This window comes from Panicum virgatum, chromosome 7K, assembly GCF_016808335.1.
Source record: "Panicum virgatum strain AP13 chromosome 7K, P.virgatum_v5, whole genome shotgun sequence".
Taxonomy (NCBI): domain Eukaryota; kingdom Viridiplantae; phylum Streptophyta; class Magnoliopsida; order Poales; family Poaceae; genus Panicum; species Panicum virgatum.
Genome location: NC_053142.1, coordinates 6,227,502 through 6,249,807, shown reverse-complemented (window position 1 = coordinate 6,249,807; position 22,306 = coordinate 6,227,502). Strand labels below are relative to the sequence as shown.

Genomic DNA, 22,306 nt, shown 5'->3' with positions numbered 1-22,306 from the left:
GCCACCCGGCTGTGGGTTCACTAGGGCTTGTATTTTTTCATTATGCATGCGCGCTGCAGGTCTGACGCTTGGAGTGCTTGGTCTACTTAAATGCTTGTGCATCTACTCCCTTGTCTTGCTTGCTTAAACGCCTCGCTTCTTCTCTTGTTCATCTACGACATGGCTTAGCTTTTTTTTCTCCTTTTCACTTCTCTGTACGGCGCAATGGCTTATTTCTTCCCTGAACGTTCGTATAGAAGAAGATAACGATAGCAATCTTCCCTTCGATCTCAACAAGACAATATTGGAGGATCACAATAACAATGGTAATGTGTCTATTGTTACTTAGTTTGTTTTTTGCTCTTGTTGTAGTGTGGCAAACCAGCCTAAGACCTTGTTTGTTTTGGGGACTTTTCTTTAAGTCCCTGTCATATTAAAAGAAATCTTACTATTTTGGAATATCAAATATAATCTGTTTATATTTTTTTTTGACAGTTAAGTGCTAATTCGCGAGGCGAATCTAATGAGTCTAATTAATCCATAATTTGTTACAGTGATGCTACAGTAACCACCCGTTAATCATGGATTAATATACCTCATTAGATTCATCTCGCAGTTTAGCCTCAGAGTTTTGCAGTTAATTTTATAATTAACCTTTATTTAATACTTCGAAATACTAAGATTCTCTTTGATGTGATATAAATTAAAATTTAGGCTTTGAGACCAAACAACCCCTAAAAGCGTCTCAGACAAAATCGAGCCGCAGCATGCCTAAATTGAGTGTCATGCAGCCAAAGGGCACGCACCACACATGGCCCATGCAAAATCAATCCGAATCAAACAGACCTAAATGCGCCTGCCCTTGCAAAATTAATCCACCAGCAAAATAAATGTGTCTGCCAAGTATCAAACCCCAGGTCCTTAGACCGTCCACAGTGGAAGGAGAAAATGAAGGAGCAAATACACTATTTGACACTGTAGATGTACTGTTTGACACTGTAGACAGAGAGGGCGTGGAAAACGAGAAGGGAGTAAATTTGCTCTTGCTCCCTCCGCTGTGGTCAGCCTTAGGACTCACGCCACACCAGACCCAACAATCCAAGTGACCATGAATTGAAGTGTTTAGCCTCATGCAGTGACAACATTGGAGCCCGGGCCGGTGCCGCCGGGCCCCGGGTCCGCCCCTGCGCCACACTGCACTAACCGTTTCAACTATGGTAGTTTCTTATATAGAATGCACCCGCAACCGTACTTAATAGGGGTAGATTTGAAAAAATATCCCCGAATTAATTATTCTTTGGTATGCATAATCATATTCTAAACGACTTACTTTACAGGTATAAAGGAAGTACCAGTAATCTCTAACGGCATAATTGACTGCGTACCAGTTTCAGGGTGATAGGAATTCTGACAGCATTACTCGGAGAGCGAGAGGCCAAAAACCAGGTCGCGATCAGTTCAACCACCCAGCTTAATGGCGTCTAAATCCGTGTTACCACCGCCGCAACCGTCAAACCCTCCCAAGTCCCAAGCCAGGGGGAGACACGCCAAGACACAGCACAGCGCCCCCCGCAAGGAAAAACCCTGGCCGGAATCGCCTCCCGTCCGGCGTCCGCAGGGCGAAACCACGTGCGTCCGATCTCATCTACCCCCCCCACCCTATCCACCCGGCCGCATCTGGGCCCTCCACTCGCCCCGCACCACATCCCCATCTCCGCCCGCCCTGTCACGTGCCATTTCGCTCCACCGCGGCAGACTGGCGGAGTCCCCGATGCCGATGCCGATGCGGGCCGCGAAATTATTATTTTAGGCCGCACACCCCCCATCCCTCCGCCCTCCTGGTTCGCCCCCACCCCTCGGGATATCCGCCTCGCCTCCACTCCGCCCGGCGCCTCCTCCCCGTCCTTCCTCCTCTGCTCCGCCCAGCCGTCGCAAGGATCCAACCCCCGCGCGTCGCCTTCTCCGCAGCCTCCCCCTTTCTTCCCGAGGTATGAGCTCTCCTGCCGCTCCGCTATTTATTTGTCCTGCTCGTCACCAGCGCCGCTCCCTCTGTCGGAGCGCAGCGGAGCTCGCCAGATCCGCGCGCCGCACGCCGATCAGCGACATCGCCGGTGAGACCGCGCGCTGTCATTGCTCTTCCCGTTGCGGTGGGATGGGGTGGTTGGTCTGGCTGAGTAGTGGGTTTATGGCTGGATTCGTCAGCACGGGCAGGGGTTTTGCACCCGGCTGGGCTGAATCCTATGAATTCCATACGGGAATGGGAGGCTGACCGGAGTGGGTGATGGATTCGGGCTCTATAGTTGATTCGAGCTGCTGCGAAGGTGAAATGTAGGTTGTCTCTCCTTGCAGGATGAAGGGGTAGCCTCTGGCTGACTCTGCTAGTTTCCAGTGTTGCAGGCTGTGGTCTAGTCAGTGATGCCCGTGCCGATGCTAGATTGCTAGCTGCCGTTCTGCTGGTACTTGGTATGAGTGGCTTTAAGGTTTAAGGTGTAGTACTAGCTGTCTGATGAATTAAGGTTTAAGCACTCTTTTTTCCATGTGGGCAGGTAAGTTATGCGCATGGCTTTGTTGCTTGTTCATTTTGTGCTATGTGTCAATGTTTATATTCTGGGTAGTCGGTACTGTTCCATTGCACCTTTGGTGGTTGGTAGTTTCGTATCTTTTCTTTTTCCCTGGTTATCTACTACTCACATGCAATTCGTGCCTACTTTTGTGTGTCATATTTACTTTAATTTCTTTTTGCTGCATGTTAAATCTAAAAATAAAGTGTCGTCGCATCAGTATGTTGTGCATGGAAATGGAGTGTTACCTACACTTTTTGGAAAAAAAAGAAAGCAATCCACTCTGAGATGGAATGAACATTTAGTATGAAAACTTGATTTACCTTCTCTGGAATGAATACTCCAAATGTATAACAATATCTATATACTTCATACCCATTAACTGCATTTACTTTCTCTAAACATCTCCTCACAAGCTGCCTCATCAGCTCGATTATTCTGTCCGTCTGATGCAACTTTGTGCTAGTCTTCTCTCCACTGTAAGCATGTCTCCCCGACTCTTCTCTTCCACATCCATCATATAACTGACGATGAACCCAATGGTCCATGATTTTCAACAAAGAGATTGCTCTCTTGGATTTCCATATAGTCTCCAAAAGTGCACCATTATATCTATATGAGCAACTAAACAGCCATTATCTGGCTACACAGTTCATCCGTTTATGTGCGCAACTGAACATGCACTGTCCTTCCACCTCCCAATCTTCTCAGAGGTCACCAATAAGCTAGATAAGATCTCAACATAGTAGGTGCCCATTAGGGATGCAAGTGGGTACCCAATGGTGTTTTATGGGTCAACTAAATAATTACGATGGCATGCCATCGGCCATCCTAGTTCATTTCTCCTCCTAAATTAATTACGCATATGCCATCCTATTTCATTCTATCAAAGTTTTGGGTCGACCCAATGACCCAAAATATATATAACTTGCATCCCTAGTGCCCATAGCTTTCAAAATGAGAGGGTTTCTAAAACATCACTAAAAACATGGACATGGTGGGTGCTGGATAAACTTTACCTTTCTTGACTCTGAAATAGGTTTTACTAGCCCAGTGACCTATAAACTCTAATCTTTCTTTTATTTTCTTTGATATTCTAACTTCCTAAGAGTATTCTGCTATAGAGCACTGATGAAGTTGTTGTGCATTGACATAACAAATAACTTTCTCATTGGCTTCTATCAGATTTCCAGGAGTTTTCCCTCTGGTTTAATGGCACTGTGCCTTTGAGAAAATCTTTAATTGTGCTGTCTGGGCTGCGGAACGACAATGTCGCAACTTGGATTAGCTGCAGCTGCCTCAAAGGTGCTTCCACTACTCCCTAATCGCCAGAGGAGTTCAGCTGGAACCACATTCACATCTGGATCATCGAGGCCCTCAAACCGAAGGAAAAGCTGCACTCGTTCACTTCGTGATGGAGGAGATGGGGTATCTGATGCCAAAAAGCACAACCAGTCTGTTCGTCAAGGTACTGTGAGATATTTTTTTTTTCTGATTCAAGCTAAAATTTTGCTTCCATCTAGATATGAATGAAGTTTTTCTTGCATGATATTGTTTAATATTGTAATGTTACAGCCTCAATAATATGTGTGACATAAAAATGGTAGCTGTGGAAGTTGCTCTGATAAAACAGTACTGCAGCAAGACCATAATCTTTTCTTTTTCCGATAAGCAAGAGTAACTTTTAAATATTCAATATGATGTTCTTGTAACTGCATATACGGTAATGCTATTCTACACCCACCTTCTATTACTAGCAAAAATAATCTTTTTTGTCAGTGAAATATGCACAGAAAATTAGATTATAGTTGCTAGGGTATTAACGTAGATGTGCTCAGTCTCAAATGTTTGTCTTCATGCAGGTCTTGCTGGCATCATCGACCTCCCAAATGAGGCAACATCGGAAGTGGATATTTCACAGTACGTACTTTGACATTTTACAGTTTTATTACATGTTTATTTTGGAAAATATTCTGCAGCTTATTTATACTAATTTCCTCATTACTACTTGTCTTAGTGTTGCTCTGTGCTGAAATATTGTAGTACCACACACCTCAATGTTATCATAGTAAATGATTCAAAATATGTGCTGTCCTGTTGCAGTTTGTAACACAGTCAGGGACCTGTTTCTGTATCTGCTATTTAGAGCATAATGAATACGCTCACTCATATGATGCAGTCTAGGTCATTGTTATGACCCTAGTTCATAATGGGGGTAAACATCTGCCGGGAAGATAGCCGGACGGCAACGGCTGATTAGGTTGGGATTGGATCTAGACTGGGGAGATGAATTGGGGATTGGGACTAGATTGATTTCTCATAATTCTTGCTTGCCTTGAATGACATATCTTCTCTCTTTATATAGAGAGGGTTTCTTGACCCCTAAGTAAGACCTAATCTGATCCCTAAACCTAACCCTAATGGGCCTGCCTAGACGGCCCATAAGACCTCTGACTGCCCATGACATTACTCCCCTCTTTTTGAGCAGCTCGTCCTCGAGCCGCAACACACCCTGCTTATAGAGACGACACAACTTTTTATAAATTGAACACCTAAAAAATAAGCCTTTTACATCTCTACTTATTTTCTTATTTCCTATTAAGACACAAACTAATTTGAAAGATTCGATTTGCGGAGCTCTCCCGAATTTAGGTGGACCCCATCTTGACGCATGCAGAGAGAGAAGGCAGAAGCACCTCCATCCATGCGCCATCAACCCCTCCTGGTAACTCGCATGCAACCCGCAATTAGGCGTGTATGCAGCAACAGATCCCCCCAGGAAGCATTCACATGCAGCAAACACAGCAACTCTTGGCTCCCGTGGAAACTGCAGACTTGTGAGCTGCACGTGAACTGCTGTGTCATGAAATATGTGGCAGCCCACCGGCCAAACATCAGCTTTTTTGGCCCACCACAAGCCCAGCTTCGTGTCTCTCCCCACGGGGAAGGCAAGCTCCGTCGCCCCGTTCATTGCCGCAATCTGCGGCCGAGAAGATGCACTGGAAACCTGCAAGCTAGAGCGGAAGGGCGGCGGCACGCGGTGACTCGAAGAAGCCCTCCACGGCTGCTAGCGGAGGCGACCTCACAGAGGCCATCGGTGGCGGCGGCCTAGCATCGACCAGCATCGTGCGCTTGCAGGCAGCAGACCGCGGAGGCGACTTTGCTGTGGCAGGCGCCGAGGGCGCCATGGGCGGCCGGTTCGTGGCCACAGGCGCCTAGCTGACGGTGCCTTCGGTCTGATGAAGCGGAGGTGTAGTCGCCCCACGCGGACGCGGAAGGACGTCTGCAGCGGCGGCGGTAGCTGATGATGCTGTAGCGGCGGCGACCCCATTAGGCCATCACCCGCAGACCCTTTTTGCTTTGCTGACGAAGACTCAGAAGAGCGGTCGCCGGCCTCCATGCGCTTCACCGCGACGCTGACTGACTCTAGATGAGTGCGAGCTTCCTTCATCGTCTTTTGCAGAGCATCTACCGAAGTGGGCAGAGCCACCAAGGCCGACACGCTAGGCACCAGCGGAGCAAGGGCAGACACCGTGGCGTCCATCTTCTCCATGAGCGCCTTGAGATCAGTCATGGACTTCTGGAGATCTTCCATCGGATCAGAGCCCGAGCTATCTGATACCAGTTGTTATGAACCTAGTTCATAACGGGGGTAAACATCCGCCGGGAAGATAGCCGGACGGCAACGGCTGATTAGGTTGGGATTGGATCTAGACTGGGGAGACGAATTGGGGATTGGGACTAGATTGATTTCTTATAATTCTTGCTTGCCTTGAATGACATCTCCTCTCCTTATATAGAGAGGGTTTCTTGACCCCTAAGTAAGACCTAATCTGATCCCTAAACCTAACCCTAATGGGCCTGCCCAGCCGGCCCATAAGACCTCGGACTGCCAATGACATTACTCCCCTCTTTTTGAGCAGCTCGTCCTCGAGCTGCAACACACCCTGCTTATAGAGACGACAACTTTTTATAAATTGAACACCTAAAAAATAAGCCTTTTACATCTCTACTTATTTTCTTATTTCCTATTAAGACACAAACTAATTTGAAAGATTCGATTTGCGGAGCTCTCCCGAATTTAGGTGGACCCCATCCTGACGCTTGCAGAGAGAGAAGGCAGAAGCACCTCCATCCATGCGCCATCAACCCCTCCTGGTAACTCGCATGCAACCCGCAATTAGGCGTGTATGCAGCAACAGATCCCCCCGGAAGCATTCACATGCAGCAAACACAGCAACTCTTGGCTCCCGTGGAAACTGCAGACTTGTGGGCTGCACGTGAACTTCTGTGTCATGAAATATGTGGCAGCCCACCGGCCAAACATCAGCTATTTTGGCCCACCACAAGCCCAGCTTCGTGTCTCTCCCCATGGGGAAGGCAAGCTTCATCGCCCCGTTCATTGTCGCAATCTGCGGCCGAGAAGATGCACTGGAAACCTGCAAGCTGGAGCGGAAGGGCGGCGGCACGCGGTGACTCGAAGAAGCCCTCCAGGGCTGCCAGCGGAGGCGACCACACAAAGGCCATCAGTGGCGGCGGCCTAGCATCGACCAGCATCGTGCGCTTGCAGGCAGCAGACCGCGGAGGCGACCTTGCTGCGGCCGGCGCTGTGGGCGCCATGGGCGGCCGGTTCGTGGCCACAGGCGCCTAGCTGACGGTGCCTTCGGTCTGACGAAGCGGAGGTGTAGTCCCCCCACGCGGACGCGGAAGGACGTCTGCAGCGGCGGCGGTAGCCGATGATGCTGCAGCGGCGGCGCCCCCATTAGGCCATTACCCGCAGACCCTTTTTGCTTTGCTGACGAAGACTCAGAAGAGCGGTCGCCGGCCTCCATGCGCTTCAGCGCGACGCTGACTGACTCTAGATGAGTGCGAGCTTCCTTCATCGTCTTTTGTAGAGCATCTACCGAAGTGGGCAGAGTCACCAAGGCAGACACGCTAGGCACCAGCGGAGCAAGGGCAGACACCGTGGCGTCCATCTTCTCCATGAGCGCCTTGAGATCAGTCATGGACTTCTGGAGATCTTCCATCGGATCAGAGCCCGAGCTATCTGATACCAGTTGTTATGAACCTAGTTCATAACGGGGGTAAACATCCGCCGGGAAGATAGCCGGACGGCAACGACTGATTAGGTTGGGATTGGATCTAGACTGGGGAGACGAATTGGGGATTGGGACTAGATTGATTTCTCATAATTCTTCCTTGCCTTGAATGACATATCTCCTCTCTTTATATAGAGAGGGTTTCTTGACCCCTAAGTAAGACCTAATCTGATCCCTAAACCTAACCCTAATGGGCCTGCCCAGCTGGCCCATAAGACCTCCGACTGCCCATGACAGTCACCCCGATTCCGACATGCGTGTCGGACATGATACGTGTCGGACACGACGATTCGTCATTTTCCTAAAAACAGCGACACTGTGATACGTAAGATAAAATAAAATAAAAAAATAGCAATCAACAGCACATAAAGCAAAGTAAAATATGCTCCTTTCTCTCTTCCTATTTCTCTTCCCCGGCTCTCTCCTCCTTTACTCATTTTCTCCTCCCTGCTCTGCTCTTTGCTCTCTCCCTCTCCGCCGCGTGCCCCTCCCTCTCCCTTCCCTCTCCCGTGGTGGCGCCCCCTCCCTCTCCCGCGCCCCTCCCTATCCCTTCCCTCTCCGGTGCGCGGCAGGGCAGCGGCCGTGGCGGGGCCAAGGTGCCGGCGGTGCCGTGGGCGGAGGAGACGGAAACGGCGAGGAGGCAGGGGCGGAAAGCGGCTGTGGGCGCGGCGGAGGTGGAGGAAGCCGGCGGATCTCGGCTCGCCCGCCTCCTCACGGATGCGGCGGCGGAGGCCCGCGCGGCGGGCGCAGCATGGCGGCACGGCGGAGGACACGGGGAGGCGGCGGCCTGAAGAGAGGCGGCGGCGTGTCGATCTGTGGAGACGCGGCAAGCTGGCTCCCGGCGGCGCCGGCATCGATCTAGGGGAGGAGGCGAGGAGCGACGGCGGCGTGCGGAACAGAGAGGAGGCGGTGGCTCGAGTGCTTATTGGGCCGGGCTGTGTCGGGGACGCGTCGGCGATGCGTCGGCGAGGTGTTGGAAATTGAAAATATATTTTTTAAATGTTTAATCCGCCGATACTCCTTCGTTACGTATTGGAGACGTATCGGGGACGTATCGGTGTCGGACACGGTGTCCGACACCAACACGGGACTTCAGTGAAGTGTCGGGGTAACAGAGGATGCAGTTACAGCTCATGCTGTAGAACTACTTTCAGAATTGCTGGAGTGCAGACAATTATGAAATCATATCTGCATACATCTTTCTCAGACTTTTCTTCTATGTAATTGATTGACTGTAACTGTACATATATGATAGATACATTGCCTATTTGAACTTTGTTGATTTATTGAAACCATGCATATTGTAAGCATTCTGAACACAACAATAATCCTTTCCTTTTGTCCTTTTGCAGTGGATCTGAGGATCCCAGGGGGCCAGCAGAGTCTTATCAAATGAATGGGATTATAAATGAAGCACATAACGGTAGACATGCCTCAGTGTCCAAGGTTGTTGAATTTTGTACGGCGTTAGGTGGAAAAACACCAATTCACAGTATATTAGTGGCCAACAATGGAATGGCAGCAGCAAAGTTCATGAGGAGTGTCCGGACATGGGCTAATGATACTTTTGGATCGGAGAAGGCAATTCAGCTCATAGCTATGGCAACTCCAGAAGACATGAGGATAAATGCAGAACACATTAGGATTGCTGATCAATTTGTAGAGGTGCCTGGTGGAACAAATAATAACAACTATGCAAATGTTCAACTCATAGTGGAGGTTAGAGCTGCTAATCTTTTGGTTTACTACTGATCCACAGTTCCTTTCTTCTTTGGTAACCATTGGCATATTTATGTAGAGATTCATATTTCTCCCAGCTCAGCTACTGTGGAAGTCTAATTGTTACCATTAAAACTATGGACTTTTGATATTGCAGATAGCAGAAAGAGTAGGTGTTTCTGCTGTTTGGCCTGGTTGGGGACATGCTTCTGAGAATCCTGAACTGCCAGATGCATTGACTGCAAAAGGAATCGTTTTTCTTGGGCCACCTGCATCATCAATGAATGCATTGGGAGATAAGGTTGGTTCAGCTCTCATTGCTCAGGCAGCCGGGGTCCCGACTCTTTCGTGGAGTGGATCACATGTGAGTCTCACACTCTCTTTGATGACTATCTGCTGATCTTACCTATATTCATTTTCATATTCTAATGACACTATGTTTAGGTTGAAGTTCCATTAGAGTGCTGCTTAGACGCAATACCTGAGGAGATGTATAGAAAAGCTTGTGTTACTACCACAGAAGAAGCTGTTGCGAGTTGTCAGGTGGTTGGTTATCCTGCCATGATTAAGGCATCTTGGGGAGGTGGTGGTAAAGGAATAAGAAAGGTTCGTTATTTTGTGGCAACTATCTATGAAGAGATTGTGCACATTGGAGTTTGGTACGGAGAGCTAACCACCTTTTTGACATGATTAACTCGATTTCCCTGGCAGGTTCATAATGATGATGAGGTTAGAGCACTGTTTAAGCAAGTGCAAGGTGAAGTCCCTGGCTCCCCAATATTTATCATGAGGCTTGCATCCCAGGTTAGTTTTCCTTTCTGGAAGTTATATTTGACCCCTTATTTGTTCTCTCTGAGTTATTGCTGCACCTTCTGGAAGCTTTGTCTAATGCATTATTGAGAAATGAACCAATGACCATCATTTCTGGAGATCAACATATTTATGAGAAGTTAATTGATGGGCACTGTTGAAAAACACAACAACTGAGTGGATAGCATACTGATAGAATCTTGGAATTATTGTGTTCTGGTTGAAACACTGCACTTGCTTGAGTTCGACTAAGCTGGAGAGAAACAGCATATTTTGTTTCCAACACTCTGTGGGGAAAATGTTTAACCCGTTTTTTTTGGACTACCTTGAATACACTTGTTTGCTTTTCAAGATTATCTCTTTTTATTGAACTATGCTTTGTGATACAACCAAAACAAGGGAAAATTGGTTCGATAGCACCGAAACATCATTGTTTTCGGAAAATAACACTTAAAGATCGCCGTGACGTAAAATACCTCTGAAAGAATTATTTCTGTTCCGAAAAATACCATTCGGTTAATTTTGCAATGAACCAGTCATTTTTCACTCTTGGACAAAGTGAAATGTCTCTTTTACCCTCGTCTCCTTCCCCTGCTCGTCCTTCCTCCTGCAACGCATCCGCCCGCTCACTCCTGCCTTCCAATTTTTAGGAGGGGGGCCACGCCCTGACTGGGTGCCGTGATGCGCCGTGGAGCGGTGGTCGCCCTTTTCCGTGGTGCCGCCAAGGCGCGCATACCTGACGTCGTGCAGGGTGCGGGCATTGCCCCTGTCAGCTGCGATGGTGCAGTCGGCGCGTTGGGCCACCACCATGGACCTCTCTCCTTCCCTGCTCCTTTCTACCGAGCTAGCCAGCAATTGGAGCAGCAGCCAGCACTATGACCTCCAAGGAGCAGCAGTGCCGAGGGAGGGCACAAGGAGGAGAGACGGGAGTGATTTATACAAGCAGAGAGACAGAGAGGAGAGGGCCGCTCGGTGGGAGCTTAAAAAGAAGAGGTGGGAGGAGAGAACGGGACGGCTGCTGTGAAGCGAGAAGAGGGGGAGGAGGACAAAGGAGATAGAATCACGGTGGAATTAAGGGGATGTGTGCTTGCGGGCGGAAGAAGGAAGAGCAGGGTAACAAGATAAGGGTAATAGAGACATTTCACTTTGTCCAATTGAGAGGAAAGTGACTGATTCATTGCAAAAGTTAATGGAATGGTATTTTCCAGAACAGAATCATTCTTTCAGTGGTATTTTATGTAACGACGATCTTTTACTGGTATTTTCTGGAAACAATGATCTTTCGATGCTATGGAACCAATTTTTTCCCAAAACAACTTGTTCATTCTGTTCATCTGGAAGCCTAGAATTATGCTTTGTTAGCTGTAGCCAACATTGTGTTTGATTCTATGTCTTGTTCTCTATTATAGAGTCGTCATCTTGAAGTTCAGTTGCTTTGTGATCAATATGGCAATGTAGCAGCACTTCACAGTCGTGATTGCAGTGTGCAACGGCGACACCAAAAGGTCTGAACCCCTACCTACCCACCCACATACACAATTATTGAACCATGCATTTTGTAATGCAATCTATTTCTCACTTGTAGTTCTGTTCAATTTTTTTTTAACAACAGATCATTGAGGAAGGCCCAGTTACTGTTGCTCCTCGTGAGACTGTTAAAGCACTTGAGCAGGCAGCAAGGAGGCTTGCTAAGGCTGTGGGTTATGTTGGTGCTGCTACTGTTGAATACCTTTACAGCATGGAGACTGGAGAATACTATTTTCTGGAGCTTAATCCCAGATTACAGGTTTGCTCTGTTTAGCATTGTTATCGATTAATTAACCCGTTGGAAATCCTTTATAATGTTATTAAGTGGTCTCCATTTAGGTCGAGCATCCAGTCACTGAGTGGATAGCTGAAGTAAATCTGCCTGCAGCTCAAGTTGCAGTTGGAATGGGCATACCTCTTTGGCAGATTCCAGGTAATTACCAATCTAACAACTTATTTAGTTCCTTATTGTTTTAATTTCTAAATTGTCTCCTTATACAGAAATTAGACGTTTCTATGGAATGGACTATGGAGGAGGGTATGACCTTTGGAGGAAAACAGCAGCTCTTGCAACACCATTTAATTTTGATGAAGTAGATTCTCAATGGCCAAAGGGCCATTGTGTCGCAGTTAGAATTACTAGCGAGGATCCGGATGATGGTTTCAAACCTACTGGTGGAAAAGTGAAGGTAACATTTTGTGATGACAGATATATTTGTCAAACAGATTAAGTTTGGTACAATGACCAGGTCTTGATTTTTTTTTTCAATTTTTCAGGAGATAAGTTTTAAAAGCAAGCCAAATGTTTGGGCCTACTTCTCAGTAAAGGTAACCTGTTTGCAACTTTGTTAAACTGGCACATTAACTATTCTACGTTGTGCAGATAATTCATATGGGACTGTTTGTTTATTTACCATTTGTCTCATTTAGTTAAACAAATAATTAGCACTCTGACTCCCCATTTGTCTGTTTTCAGTCTGGTGGAGGCATTCATGAATTTGCTGATTCTCAGTTTGGTATGTGCAAATCAAGTGAAACATTCTTTATAATTTGTTTTGGTCCTCATTTTTGAAAGATTGCTTGTTTATTTACAGGACATGTTTTTGCATATGGACTCTCTAGATCAGCAGCAATAACGAACATGGCTCTTGCATTAAAAGAGATTCAAATTCGTGGAGAAATTCATTCAAATGTTGATTACACAGTTGATCTCTTAAATGTAAGAAGTGTTAACCACCTTCTAAAGCCTCCTTTTATTTTTGTTGGTATTATACTATCATTGTGTTTGTTTCTCCATTACACCTAAACTCGTAGTGCTATTTTCCTATATTCATTCAGGCTTCAGACTTCAGAGAAAACAAGATTCATACTGGTTGGCTCGATACCAGAATAGCTATGCGTGTTCAAGCCGAGAGGCCCCCATGGTATATTTCAGTGGTTGGAGGAGCTCTATATGTAAGATGACGAAATAACACTACTCATGCTTGCACTTATCTCAAGTTACTGTGAAAAAGATACCAATGTTTGATCTAATTTAAATCGTTGTTATGTCCTGCAGAAAACTGTAACCGCCAATGCAGCCACTGTTTCTGATTATGTTAGTTATCTCACCAAGGGCCAGATTCCACCAAAGGTATGTTTTTTAGGATACTCTGGATATTTCTTTAACAGGCGATTAGTAGCAAAGGTCAAAAGAGGTGTGGGGTGTGTTTGGGTCTATGTATGATTCTTTTCTTCTTGTATCAATACAATGATGCGCAGCTCTCCTGCGTGTTCGAGAAAAAAAAATATTTCTTTAAGGTGAAGAATGATTGACCAATAAGTCTTATATGCAGCACATATCCCTTGTCAACTCAACAGTAAATCTGAATATCGAAGGGAGCAAATACACAGTAAGTGTGACGTTCCATAAGAAAATCTATTTCAGTTACAATAATGTTAGCCATTCTGAGTTTTGTCTGCATTGTGTTGTAGATTGAAACTGTAAGGACTGGACATGGTAGCTACAGATTGCGAATGAATGATTCAGCAATTGAAGCGAATGTACAATCTCTATGTGATGGTGGCCTCTTAATGCAGGTACCTTGTTCTTTCTTTTATGATTTATTAAAACATCTAATGCATGCCTTCAAAGTTATGTCACTGTCAGTTCTGATTGTTGAACTGTAATGGCTTCAGCTGGATGGAAATAGCCATGTAATTTATGCGGAAGAAGAAGCTGGTGGTACACGACTTCAGATTGATGGAAAGACGTGCTTGTTACAGGTGCATACTCTCTTTCTCCCTCTATATTGTTCTTGGTGTCTGATTGGGAAGCTTCTGCAGTTCTGCTAGATTTGTCTATCATTTATTACTGCATTTTGTCTGTCATCACTAACTTATCTTTAAAAAAAAAATCATATTGTTTGCTAACAGGATACATCATGTTAGAAAATTTGACTAATCCTTGTTGTGAAGTTACATACTTGATTCTAGTGACATTTAACTGCAATACCTGACTTAAAAAATTACTGTATCGATGGGCGGCTGAAAATTGAGAAGATGCCTTTTTTATGTAAGATTTTAGCTGTACTATGCTATGCCTCAAGTAGGCAATGACTGTGTTCTTGCAGAATGATCATGATCCATCAAAGTTATTAGCCGAGACACCCTGCAAACTTCTTCGGTTCTTGGTTGCTGATGGTGCTCATGTTGATGCCGATGTACCATATGCGGAAGTTGAGGTTATGAAGATGTGCATGCCTCTCTTGTCACCTGCTTCTGGTGTCATTCATGTTATGATGTCTGAGGGCCAGGCATTGCAGGTTATATTCTTACATCTCTGCTCCGTGCATTGTGCTTGCATCACATAACCGTTGCATGTATTTCTGAACTTTTGTTCTGTTCTAGGCTGGTGATCTTATAGCAAGGCTGGATCTTGATGACCCTTCTGCTGTGAAAAGAGCTGAACCATTTGATGGAATGTTTCCACAAACGGGCCTTCCTGTTGCTGCCTCTAGTCAAGTACACAAAAGATATGCTGCAAGTTTGAATGCTGCTCAAATGGTCCTTGCAGGATATGAGCATAACATTAGCGAAGTAAATATTCCATCTTATTGTGATTATCTTTCATTTCTTTTCTTTGTTTATCTTGTGTTTACTTATATTATGTTTTGTGTACTCCATCCCAAATAGATTGCTATTCTAGGCTTTCTAGCTCTGTTCTAAATCCAACCATCTTTAATTTTTACCATGTTTATACATAAAAGTACTAATATTTATGATGCCAAATAAGTATCACTAGATTCATCATGATATATATATTTGGGACAGAGAGAGTATGCTTTTGTGAGTTAAGGGTTAGCCTGGGTTCCTTTTTTAGTCCTGCTAACTTTTGGTTACAAACTTTGTATAATCTCTGAAAAATTATAATGGCCAGCCCTATGCTGATCATGCTCATGTTAGTGTAACTGCAAATTTTGCTACATCAATCATTTTCTTTCTTTCAACAGGTTTATCTTCTGGTTTCATAATTTTCACTTGCACTTCTTTCATTTGAAGTCATTTATTTTGGTGTCTATCTCATTAATTCCTTAGCATTTTTTTATCACATATTGATTGATTCATTTTTAACTCTGCTTCTTTTCAGGTTGTACAAGATCTGGTATGCTGTCTGGATGATCCCGAGCTTCCTTTCCTTCAGTGGGATGAACTTATGTCAGTTCTAGCAACTAGGCTTCCAAGAAACCTTAAGACTGAGGTATGGGACAATTACAACTTTACAAGATATATACAAAAGATATAGCCAATCTGGCTTAAAGGAAAGATGATTCATTTTTACCATTTAGATTATCTTAATTCTTCATACTGGCTTACGTTGATGACAGAAGTTTGCTATCACCAGAGTAAAATTATGATATTTTATAACACTTGTTTGCACTGTGTTACTATGTGCTTTAAATTCTGTAGTTATTATGTAAAATTTTTAAAAATTAAAATTGTATTCATGTGCTAAAATTCAAAGTATTTCAGTTTAGCATGTTACCAGATAGAAGCTGAATCTTTCAGTAAGTTTTGTTTTGATTTCTTGATTGTAGATCTTCTGGTATATCCTATATCCTTTTCATTAGCTCTTATATTTCTATCTTTTTATTATGCAGTTAGAGGATAAATACAAGGAATACAAGTTGAACTTTTACCGTGGGGAAAACAAGGACTTCCCATCCAAGCTGCTGAGAGACATCATTGAGGTCAGTTTTAGATTTCTTGTGTGGTATTGCTTTTTAAACTGTTTGCTAATTTTAACTTTTTTTTGTTATTGTAGGCAAATCTTGCTTATGGTTCAGAGAAGGAAAAAGCTACGAATGAGAGGCTTGTTGAGCCTCTTATGAGCCTTCTCAAGTCGTATGAGGGTGGGAGAGAAAGCCATGCTCATTTTGTTGTCAAGTCCCTTTTTGAGGAGTATCTTGCTGTGGAAGAACTTTTCAGTGATGGGATTCAGGTTACCAACATATCCAAACTGAATACTGATGAGCACTAAAAAAGCACATAGTGTTCACTCCTTTCCATTCTCCTAGTTGGGAGCACATTTTAACAAATGACGTGTACATGTAGCTGAAAACTTTTGCATGGCTTCTGATGGAATTCACTGGATACAATCTTATTTACAATTTTTCTCTAATTGTGTCTTGACAGTCTGATGTGATTGAAACCCTGCGTCATCAGCACAGTAAAGACCTGCAGAAGGTTGTAGACATTGTATTGTCTCACCAGGTAATTTTCTTCATGATCTGATGTCATTATGCAAATGATCACTGAACGATTTCTGTTATTGAAAGTGTGATTTTGTTCATAGGGTGTGAGGAACAAAGCTAAGCTTGTAACAGCACTTATGGAGAAGCTGGTTTATCCAAATCCTGCTGCTTACAGGGATCTGCTGGTTCGCTTTTCTTCACTCAATCATAAAAGATATTATAAGGTGCAGTGACTTAAAATAACCTAGATATTCCTGTTATGATTTTCTATGATATTTTATTTTAACTAATATCATGCATCTTAATAAAAACAGTTGGCCCTTAAAGCAAGCGAACTTCTTGAACAAACTAAACTAAGTGAACTCCGTGCAAGCATCGCAAGAAGCCTTTCTGATCTGGGGATGCATAAGGGAGAAATGACTATTAAAGATAGCATGGAAGATTTAGTCTCCGCCCCATTGCCTGTTGAAGATGCACTTATTTCTTTGTTTGATTACAGTGATCCAACTGTTCAGCAGAAAGTGATCGAGACATATATATCTCGATTGTACCAGGTACTATGTCAACTAACTTGATGTCTTTCATAGTCCCACTGAGCACATCTGGTATGTATATACTAAGAAATGCACTAACGACATGAGATGTTCATCTTTTCATTTCACTAAATGTTGAGACATGGCATACTGATGATTGACTAAAATTAATTGGGTTTGCAAAGTTTTGATTTACTATATGTATAGCAACTAGCAAGACATGCTGGCTAACCTGCAAATCATATTTTTCAGCCTCTTCTTGTGAAGGATAGCATCCAAATGAAATTTAAGGAATCTGGTGCCTTTGCTTTATGGGAATTTTCTGGAGGGCATCTTGATACTAAAAATGGACAAGGGGCCGTTCTTGACCGTAAGAGATGGGGTGCCATGGTTGTTCTCAAATCACTTGAATCTGCACCAACAGCCATTGTAGCTGCCTTAAAGGATTCGGCAAAGCATGACAGCTCTGAGGGCAACATGATGCACATTGCTTTATTGAGTGCTGAAAATGGAAATAATATCAGGTCTGTTCATGTGCAATATCAGGTTCAATGGATCTTTTGTTTGTGATCTGTGTAACTCTAACTGATCCATCTCTTTCAGCAGTGATGATCAAGCTCAACATAGGATGGAAAAACTTACCAAGATACTCAATGATACTAGTGTCGCAAATGATCTCCGAGCTGCTGGCTTGAAGGCTATAAGTTGCATTGTTCAGAGAGATGAAGCACGCATGCCAATGCGCCACTCATTCGTCTGGTCAGATGAAAAGTGTTGTTATGACGAAGAGCAGATTCTCCGGCATGTGGAGCCTCCCCTCTCTGCGCTTCTTGAATTGGTCTGTTTATCAACATTATTGCATGTTGTTTTGCTACATCCTGTTCTTATGATTTTCGTGTTCTTCACTATTTATAACTTATTTTGCCTATTATGAATACAGGATAAGTTGAAAGTGAAAGGATACAATGAAATGAAGTATACTCCATCACGTGATCGTCAGTGGCATATCTACACACTAAGAAATACTGAAAATCCCAAAATGTTGCATAGGGTATTTTTCCGAACTATTGTCAGGCAACCCAATGCAGGCAACAAGTTTACATCAGCCCATATTGGCGACACTGAAGTAGGAGGTCCCACAGAATCTTTGTCATTTACATCAAATAGCATCTTAAGGTCGTTGATGACTGCTATTGAAGAATTAGAGCTTCACGCGATTAGGACTGGTCATTCTCACATGTATTTGTGCATATTGAAAGAACAAAAGCTTCTTGATCTCATTCCTTTCTCAGGGTAAGTGTGCACATAATCCTTTTTTGGAAAGATTCATGGCTAGCCATGGTTGGCCTCCTCAACAAAGCTTTTCATTTTAATCAGGAGCACAATTGTTGATGTTGGCCAAGACGAAGCTACTGCCTGTTCACTTTTAAAATCAATGGCTCTGAAGATACATGAACTTGTTGGTGCACAGATGCATCATCTTTCTGTATGCCAGTGGGAGGTGAAACTCAAGCTGGACTGTGATGGCCCTGCCAGTGGCACCTGGAGAGTTGTAACTACAAATGTTACTAGTCACACGTGCATCGTTGATGTAAGTTGTCCCTACTGTTTCTTTATTTTGCATTGCGCACATTAAAATATAAGTCAATATGTGGTTATATTGCAAACTATCACCCCATTTAATTATGTTCTGAAGCACATAGCTCGTTTTATGGTTTTAGATCTACCGGGAAGTGGAAGATACAGAATCGCAGAAGTTAGTATACCATTCTGCTTCTTCATCCGCTGGTCCCTTGCATGGTGTCGCACTGAACAATCTGTATCAACCTTTGAGTGTCATTGATCTAAAACGCTGCTCTGCTAGGAACAACAGAACTACATATTGCTATGATTTTCCATTGGTGAGTTCTCTCTCTCTCTCTCTCTCTCTCTCTCTCTCTCTCTCTCTCTCTCTCTCTCTCTCTCTCTCTCTCTCTCGTGTACTTCTGTATTATAGTTATTACGAACCAAAGCTGATAATTGCTAAAAAATTGTAGGCATTTGAAACTGCACTGCAGAAGTCATGGCAGTCCAATGGATCCAGTGTTTCTGAAGGTAGCGGAAATAGTAAATCTTACGTGAAGGCAACAGAGCTAGTGTTTGCTGAAAAACATGGGTCTTGGGGCACTCCTATTATTCCTATGGAGCGTCCTGCTGGGCTCAATGACATTGGCATGGTAGCTTGGATCTTAGAGATGTCCACTCCTGAATTTCCAAATGGCAGGCAGATTATTGTTGTAGCAAATGATATTACTTTCAGAGCTGGATCATTTGGCCCAAGGGAAGACGCATTTTTTGAAGCTGTCACCAACCTGGCCTGCGAGAGGAAGCTTCCTCTTATTTACTTGGCAGCAAACTCTGGTGCTAGGATTGGCATTGCCGATGAAGTGAAATCTTGCTTCCGTGTTGGGTGGTCTGATGAAAGCAGCCCTGAACGTGGATTTCAGTACATTTATCTAACTGAAGAAGACTATGCTCGTATTAGCTCTTCTGTTATAGCACATAAGCTGCAGCTGGATAGCGGTGAAATTAGGTGGATTATTGACTCTGTTGTGGGCAAGGAGGATGGGCTTGGTGTTGAGAATATACATGGAAGTGCTGCTATTGCCAGTGCTTATTCTAGGGCATACGAGGAGACATTTACACTTACATTTGTCACTGGACGGACTGTAGGGATAGGTGCTTATCTTGCTCGTCTTGGTATACGTTGCATACAACGTCTTGACCAGCCTATTATTTTAACTGGGTTTTCTGCCCTGAACAAGCTTCTTGGGCGGGAAGTGTACAGCTCTCACATGCAGTTGGGTGGTCCTAAGATCATGGCAACCAATGGTGTTGTCCACTTGACTGTTTCAGATGACCTTGAAGGTGTTTACAATATATTGAGGTGGCTCAGCTATGTTCCTGCCAACATTGGTGGACCTCTTCCTATTACAAAACCTTTGGATCCACCAGATAGACCTGTTGCATACATCCCTGAGAACACATGTGATCCGCGTGCGGCTATTCGTGGTATTGATGACAGCCAAGGGAAATGGTTGGGTGGTATGTTTGACAAAGACAGCTTTGTGGAGACATTCGAAGGATGGGCAAAAACAGTTGTTACTGGCAGAGCAAAGCTTGGAGGAATTCCTGTAGGTGTTATAGCTGTGGAGACACAGACCATGATGCAGCTTATCCCAGCTGATCCAGGCCAGCTTGATTCTCATGAGCGATCTGTTCCTCGTGCTGGACAAGTGTGGTTCCCAGATTCTGCAACCAAGACTGCTCAGGCATTGTTGGACTTCAACCGTGAAGGATTGCCTCTGTTCATCCTGGCTAACTGGAGAGGTTTCTCTGGTGGACAAAGAGATCTATTTGAAGGAATTCTTCAGGCTGGGTCAACAATTGTTGAGAACCTTAGGACATATAATCAGCCTGCATTTGTCTACATTCCTATGGCTGGAGAGCTACGTGGTGGAGCTTGGGTTGTTGTTGATAGCAAAATAAATCCAGACCGAATTGAGTGTTATGCTGAGAGGACTGCGAAAGGCAATGTTCTTGAACCTCAAGGGTTAATTGAAATCAAGTTCAGGTCAGAGGAACTCCAAGATTGTATGGGTAGGCTTGACCCAGAGTTAATAAATCTGAAAGCAAAACTCCAAGGTGCAAAGCTTGGAAATGGAAGTCTACTGGACATAGAATCCCTTCAGAAGAGTATAGAAGCTCGTACAAAACAGTTGTTGCCTTTATATACGCAGATTGCAATACGGTTTGCTGAATTGCATGATACTTCCCTCAGAATGGCAGCTAAAGGTGTGATTAAAAAAGTTGTTGATTGGGAAGAATCACGTTCTTTCTTCTACAAAAGGCTACGGAGGAGGATCTCCGAAGATGTTCTTGCAAAAGAAATAAGAGGAATAGCTGGTGACCACTTCACTCACCAATCAGCAGTTGAGCTGATCAAGGAATGGTACTTGGCTTCTCAAGGCACAACAGGAAGCACTGAATGGGATGATGATGATGCTTTTGTTGCCTGGAAGGACAACCCTGAAAACTACAAGGGATATATCCAAAAGCTACGGGCTCAGAAAGTGTCTCAGTCGCTCTCCAATCTTGCGGACTCCAGTTCAGATCTAGAAGCATTCTCCCAGGGTCTTTCTACACTATTAGATAAGGTAAGCTTGCTCTCTACTGATTGTACCAGTACCAATTATTAATTGTGTTTAACTTGGGTTCCACCTGGTGCTATCTGCTGCATCTATCTTCTTCAGAGTTCCTATTTCGTTTGTATATTGCTAGACACTGCGTCTTGCCAAATCATGGTTCTAATACATACAGCTATTTTGTGTAAACATTTCCATCGTCTCACATGTTCCTTTGGATGCTCCTTCAGATGGATCCCTCTCAGAGAGCCAAGTTGGTTCAGGAAGTCAAGAAGGTCCTTGGTTGATGAAATGATAAGAACACATCCAATATAATGTGTATGCTACATGTTTTTTGATGAAGTACATACATAGAAGGATATTGGTCAGCCTTGATTGATCATTTCTGATCTGAATTGACCATTTCTGATCCTGTGGTTGATGTAAACGCAAAGCTTGGGGCAGCCGATTGACAGTTAGCAAGGGCACAAGTGAATCTGTGCTCTAGTTTTGCAGTGGTCGAGGAAGGCACAAAGTTGTTTCGCTGTAGTTCTGTAATGTAACCAGGGTTTCAATTCTGTAATTTTAGGGTGTATCTTGGGGATACTAGCAAACAGTTGAGTGGTTCATTGAATTTTGTACTTGAATAATATGTTTTGTAGGCATGTGTACTCTACGTGAAATAAATGTGAATTTGCTAGTGTAAGAACCGCCCAACTTGACACTGCTTTAGTCATGATACTAGAAACCTGGCGCGGCTTTGCCGTGCACCCTTCGTGGAGTTTAGCTGGTGTTTTTATGTTAGAAAATCTTTTATACTTATTTGTTTATTGAATATAATCGGAGTTCAAACAGTTGTGGTAGAGAAACAGTGTTTTTATGTTAGAAAATCTTTTATACTTTGAATCTATTGTTTATTTATTTTACCTATAGCGGTAGAGCATATTGCGAGAGTATCGGTAGAGAAAATCTATGCATTATTGACCATACGCATGTTGGAACTCCGTTCTCATTAGGATATAGGGAATTAATCTAAAGTTTGAAGTATGTGTGTTTATCTACAATAAACTTAAAGTTGATACTTCATTGGACAAGTACACCAAAGTTTAAGGAGCTGAAGTTTAAACTGTAAACCATTGAAAAGAATATTTGGTATTAAATTAGCATGAAGTTGTGAGGAAA

General features: G+C 43.9%; 1 protein-coding gene across 4 annotated transcripts; it reads left to right on the top strand.

Moving 5' to 3' along the window:
* Window positions 1-1,758: 1,758 nt before the first annotated feature.
* LOC120639673 (acetyl-CoA carboxylase 2) lies at window positions 1,759-21,905 on the top strand. Of its 4 annotated transcripts, none has more exons than XM_039915534.1 (34): window positions 1,759-1,967; window positions 3,726-4,008; window positions 4,403-4,460; window positions 8,992-9,358; window positions 9,516-9,722; window positions 9,803-9,964; window positions 10,070-10,162; window positions 11,578-11,673; window positions 11,781-11,954; window positions 12,035-12,128; window positions 12,197-12,384; window positions 12,473-12,523; window positions 12,672-12,711; window positions 12,790-12,914; window positions 13,034-13,150; window positions 13,254-13,328; window positions 13,531-13,587; window positions 13,670-13,774; window positions 13,874-13,960; window positions 14,308-14,499; window positions 14,585-14,773; window positions 15,324-15,434; window positions 15,835-15,924; window positions 15,999-16,175; window positions 16,370-16,447; window positions 16,530-16,652; window positions 16,743-16,982; window positions 17,214-17,485; window positions 17,568-17,799; window positions 17,902-18,254; window positions 18,339-18,552; window positions 18,683-18,862; window positions 18,998-21,157; window positions 21,376-21,905. In XM_039915534.1, the coding sequence occupies exons 2-34, from the start codon at window positions 3,810-3,812 to the stop codon at window positions 21,430-21,432; spliced, it is 6,963 nt and encodes a 2,320-aa protein (XP_039771468.1). In that variant the 5' UTR covers window positions 1,759-1,967; window positions 3,726-3,809; the 3' UTR covers window positions 21,433-21,905. The 4 variants fall into 4 exon arrangements, with proteins under 4 accessions (XP_039771468.1, XP_039771467.1, XP_039771469.1 ...); XM_039915533.1 differs by having other exon boundaries at window positions 1,764-1,967; window positions 17,565-17,799; XM_039915535.1 differs by having other exon boundaries at window positions 1,944-2,090.
* The last annotated feature ends 401 nt before the right edge of the window (window positions 21,906-22,306 follow it).